We start from the raw sequence: 5,752 nt of genomic DNA, 5'->3' as shown, positions 1-5,752 counted from the left end.
GCTGCCCAGCAGGTTTGTGGAGTCTCTTTCTCTGGAGAGATTCACAACCTGCCTGGATGATGTCCTGCGCAACCTAGTCTAGGTGAACCTGCTTTAGCAGGACGGCTGGAGTAGGTGATCTATGGAGGTGTCCTGGTTTCAGCTGGGATAGAGTTAATTTTCTTCATAGTAGCTAGCATAGTGCTGTGTTTTGGATTTAGTACCAGAAGAATGTTGATAACACACTGATGTTTTTACTTGTTGCCAAGTAGTGCTCAGACTACTCAAGGACATTTTGAGCTTCTCCTGCTCGGCCAGTACTACAAGAATTTTGATAACACACTGATGTTTTTAGTTGTTGTTGAGCAGTGCTTACACCAGCCAAGGACTTTTTGAGCTTCTCCTGCTCGGCCAGGTGCGTAACAAGCTGGGAGGGAGCACAGCAAGGACAGCTGACCCAAACTGACCAAAGAGCTATTCCATACCATATAACATCATGCTTGGGGGGAGTTAGTTGGTCGGAGAGGGGGAAGAGCGATCACTGCTCAGGATGGGCTGGGCATCAGTCGGCAGGTGGTGAGCAATTGCATTGTGCATCATTCGTTTTGTATATTCTGTATATTCTCTTGCCATTCTCATTATTATTTTTTTCTCTTATTAAACTGTCTCTATCTCAGGCCATAGCTCTTATCTTTTTTTTTTCTTCCTGATTCTGTCCCCCATCCCACTGGGGGAGGGGGGAGTGAGCGAGAGGCTGCGTGGTGCTTAGTTGCCAGCCAGGTTAAACCACAACATATAGTAACTCTCATGTTGCTGATGCTTCAGGAAAGCAACAGCACCAGCAACTGGGAAGTCACTTGTCAACCAGAGGAGTCAGAAATAAGAACAAGGACAGTTTTGACCCTTCAGACTTAATACCTGCTGTATGAGTTTCTTGTGGTTGCCGGTACGTAAGTCAGGCATAAACAGCAGACGTGGATCTCATTCATCCTGCCTACCACCAAGGGGACTGAATGTGTGTATCTGACTGAAGGTTTGCTAATTCTGAACTGTGAGGATTTGATGGAATTGCTATGAAAAAGAAAAGAAATAAAGCTAAAGACACAGTGTCTGAGAGTATACGTATATCCCATGATAGTACCTGAACCTACCTTAAAAGTGTAACAGCACACTTGTAATAATTTTCAGACTTAAAAAAAACCCCAAAACAACCAACCTAAACCAAAGCCTCTGTAGCTTACTGGTAAGAGAAACAAACTGGCATTCGCGACCATCTGGCTAGTCTTGTCCCAAGCTCCTGCAACAAGCACCTATAACAAAGAACTAGTAACACGAATGCTCTGTACCTGCATCTTCCTCTTTACAGTCTCAAAGGGGAAAGAAAGTGTCTGTGCCACACCAGCTGCGACACAGCCATTTATGAAATTCTGAAGAGGAGTGAAATGAACTATGGGTTCTCGCCAGATCTTGTCCAGGTTGATGTAAACAAAGAATGAGCCTGCAGAAAATGGGACAGCACCTAGAAAGCAAACCAGACAGGTTCATATCAACACACTGTACACTAAGAAAACAGAGCTGCTCCTCACATAACCTAGAAATATGGGATGAGCCGCTGCCAGTTTACACCTCGCATTGCTCAAACCAGATCAATATTTTGAAGAACTTTACTTTTTAGTCACTGGTTTACCACCAAACACTCATATTGTGGCATCTGTATGTGCTGATGGGGCATATATTTACATATTAAAATACGCATGTTGTCAGAGTGGTTAACTGCTTTAGTCTCATGAGAGGTCAGCTCTTTCTCCAGGTTCTCTCTTTTGTGACAAGCTCTTTCCCCAGTCCAGCCCAACCCTGGCAGCTGTACAGGTAAACAGAGCTGCCTCTTCAGTCAAGCTGATGAGGGATACTTCTATCCTCTTTTGCTTGTTTCATGCTCTCATCAATTTTATAGTTATACATTACTATTATTATGCATTTTTTATAAAATTGCCATATTGTGAAAAAGTGGCATTTAAAAAAGCTATAGAGAGTAAACAAGTAATTAAAAAGTCATTTCATGTAAAGAGAGAATATCACTAATATTCACTTTTCACAACAGTTACACATTACTGCTCATACTGGCTTCACTGAACAGCTGGAGACACTCTCACACCTAGATAGGAATTAGGAACACCATATGTACATTTTTTTTTTTTTTAACAAGAGTTAAACAGTGGAAATCGTGCATCCGAGCACAAATAGGTCATCTATAAAAACACCTAGATAGGAATTAGGAACACCATATGTATATATATATAGTTTTTTTTTTAAAAAGAGTTAAACGGTGGAAATCGTGCATCCGAGCACAACTAGGTCACCTATAAAAGAAGGAAAAGAGTATGTTGTTGAACACTTAACTATACATAAAATGCTATGTACTCGGTCATAATTTGAAGCAATAAAGCTGCAGCAGAGGTAATCAGTATTGTTGTGCCTTGTAAATCTATGTACCTTCTACAGAAGAACATTACTGTTTGCTTTTGAAATCAAGTGAACAAACGAACATGCTACATAGTTGCAATAAACAATGCGCAACAAGGTGATTTTTCCCCATTATTATTTTACCTAATATAGCTGGTGAAACACCACGGTAGAGTGCGAGGAGTCCTTCTTGATGATAAATTTTGTAAAAAGCATGAAGAATTCCTTCATAAGATGGTTCCAGTCGGTTCTGCACAATGAGCCGTGTTTTAATTACATCAGTGGGGTAAGTCACGATGGTTGCAACCATGCCAGCCAGACTGCCTGCCATGATGGCTCTCCAGTGGGAAATATGACCCAACTCATCCGTGAAAAGTATAACAAGTCTAGAGTAAACACATAGAAGAGGTACTATTAATGATAGTAGGAACAAAACATGTGAAAAACTAAGGCAGATTATTCTTGATGTAATTGTTTTTCTGCCCACAACCTCCTTTAGCAGCAGGAACTGAAACTTTAGCATGTATTTCATCCAAGACCTTACTATATATAAAACCACACAAGCATCAGAACCTCCATGAAACAGAACATGTGAACGGGCAAACATGAGCAGAGTCCAAAGAGATTTTGGATAAATCCATGCCACACAGAAGTGCAGAAATGCAAAAGTTCTAGTTAACAACTAAGTCAGGAACTGGAATATACAACTCTGCAAATGCAATTTGCTTTGATTTTAGCATTACCAAGCTAAAATACTTCCAGTACCTGAAAGAATTTTTTTTAGAGGCAGCTTGCATAGCTCTACTTGCACCACAGTTCCCAGCACAGACTAAGCTCATGTAGCTCGAGTTGTGGTACCGTGAGGGAGGTCCAGAGCACCAATTCAAAAAAGAAAAAAATCTTCAAAGATACAGAGACTAATTGTTCAAACAATTTACTTGTTTGCTTTGAAAGAGACTTTTAAAGTAATTTTTGACCACAGAATCCTCATTTATATTTCCATCTACAGGATAAAAATTACCATTAGTTGAAACATGTCTGCAAGAAATCCTCTGATCATCACTTAGAGACATTGGTCCAATCCCCCCAAAGTTATCATGTAAAAAGAAATATGTAGATAACATCATCACAGGCCTTCTGAGATAAAACTGAACCTTCCTCTGTTCCTGATGTTGGGACAGAAAGGTCCACAGGGATACTTCTCCAGAGAAAACTTATGTCCAGGCACTAATATGCTTGGGAGGTTAAGTCTAAATTTGAAATTTTGAAATTGAAACACAGAGTTGCAAAGGCTAACCTACAACTCATGCATTTGTCATACACAGAAGGATTTTTCTATGTATGCAGGGCACTCCTACATCAGGGAGAAGTGTCACGGAGGCAGCAAGAAGCAAGTAAAAAGACTCAAGAGGAGAATCGTAGCTGGAGGTAAAGAAACTTATTATTCTATTTTGGAAGCATTAACTAAACTGCCCAAATGGCAGATTTACATTTAAACTACACAGCATTACCACATCCAGAACAAAATAATTTTCCAAGATTTGCAAGTCACTGCTTGCTCGGTTGATGTTTTTTTCACGTGTGTGCATTTTCTACTGCATGACAGATCCCTGCGTTTACTTGTCTCGTGCCCTGGAGAGACTCCAGAGCAGAAAGACTCGCCAAGCAGATGCGAACGGACATAAACTTTTTTTCCTATGAGTCTTGTACAGTCCCTAAAGCAAGACAGCCTGATTTTCCTGCGCATGCACAAATGCGTGGAGAGGGTGGTGGGGTGTCTCTAGGCACTACCCAGATAACATTTAAAACTGCCACGGAAAGAGCCTGTGCACAGTAACCGCAGACGGAGTGCAGAGTCAGCTAAACCCTCCCTTCCCCAGCCAGCTCCCCCCGCTCCGCTGTTGCTGGGGCTGCTGGCTGCGCCCAAACCTGGTCCTTCTGCAACTGGCATTACTATTTACTTAAGTTACTGTGTAACATTTCTCTTTTTGTATTTCTTGCCTTTATATACACCATTCTTTCACACCATTCAAATAATGTATCAAGACATTTGTGTGGGCCTTTTTTTTTTTTTTTTTTTTAATTTCCTGGTAGACTACTTCCACTAGTAATTCAAAAGAACATCCTGTGCAAACTAGAGACAAACTACAGCCTTGCAAAGGGAATACACTGTTTCAGGCTGAACAAACAATGAAATTATTTTGCTCAAAATCAACTGGTTTATACTGGTGCAACCCACTGAGCCTTCTGGGAACTTTAAGTTACATTTAAATCACTGTTTCTGCTTTCCCACTGCCATTATCCCTCCCCTTGTGTCACTACCGCATGCATGTCAAGCAGAAGGACACAACAAAGCTGCCCAATTCCAGGGTCCTCCATCTACCATTTTCCGAAAGGCACAGGCGGAGCTGGGAGGATGACTCTTGCTCAGCCAGATGAATGACAAACCCCAGCAGGCTGCGCAGCGTCAGCCCGGACGAGAGCTGCAGCAGGGCGGATTGGCCAGCGAGGGCTGAGCCCATGCTTCTCCCCACCCAGAACAGCCCACGAACTGGAATAACCCATTGCCCAGCTGGGCGGAAATGTCAAGTGTATATCATGCACACAGCTGACCTTAATTTAAAAAAAAAAAAAAAAAAAAAAGAAAGAAACCCAACCCTCGAAGTGGCAAAACAAGCTGGTGCGTGCAAACAGTCAGGCACTCCTTTCAAAGGGTAAGCTACTGGCAGCAAAAGGGAATCCTAGGAAAGAGCGCAGGTCGGCAAAGCTCAGTCAGCACTGCTCCGTGTTGATTCTGCTGCAGTCCTTGCAGTGTTTACCTTAATTTAATCTGTGTATTATGGAAAACAAGATCTTAAAATAAATACTGTCACATATAGACTTCAAAACCGATCAAATTTGCATAACAACCACTGCATCATAGGGTAAAAGATTTGAGTCATGATTTTGTTGTTATTTTCTTTGATATGGACGATATGAATACTTGAAAGCATATAAATGAATAAAATAAATTGGTTGCAAAGCCAGATGTGGAAGTCACATTTGCCGGCAGTGCTGTAACTCCATTTCTGAAGGAATCCGGCTGAGCACCTATGACTTCCTAAGCAGTTGCTGGCATATCACCAGGCCCCGAGAGTTGCTACGCGCTGAATAAACCCAGTAAGTGAACTTATTAGCCAGAGCGCACGTCTTCGGGGAGAGGGGGCTCACGGCCGGCCGGCCACCCGGCTGGGACAGAGGCACCAGGGCGCGCCTAAGGACCACGGTCTCCACTTTCCACCCCCTCCTCTTCTGTCACCGGCACGGGAGG

At 42.4% G+C, this 5,752-nt stretch overlaps 1 protein-coding gene across 1 annotated transcript in view; it reads right to left on the bottom strand.

The window, feature by feature from the left end:
- Positions 1 to 2,824, bottom strand: part of SLC25A43 (solute carrier family 25 member 43) — a 19,585-nt gene extending 16,761 nt beyond the window's left edge. The window contains exons 1-2 of the mRNA XM_035891980.1: positions 2,587 to 2,824; positions 1,326 to 1,498 (exon numbers count right to left, since the gene is read on the bottom strand). Of these exons, the coding sequence (XP_035747873.1) occupies positions 1,326 to 1,498; positions 2,587 to 2,773 (360 nt within the window). The 5' untranslated portion in view covers positions 2,774 to 2,824. The remainder of the gene's footprint in view (positions 1 to 1,325; positions 1,499 to 2,586) is intronic.
- Positions 2,825 to 5,752: the final 2,928 nt, after the last annotated feature.

The sequence above is a fragment of the Egretta garzetta genome, unplaced genomic scaffold, assembly GCF_000687185.1.
Source record: "Egretta garzetta isolate BGI_Z169 unplaced genomic scaffold, ASM68718v1 scaffold53, whole genome shotgun sequence".
Lineage (NCBI taxonomy): Eukaryota > Metazoa > Chordata > Aves > Pelecaniformes > Ardeidae > Egretta > Egretta garzetta.
This window is presented reverse-complemented; position numbering and strand designations above follow the sequence as displayed.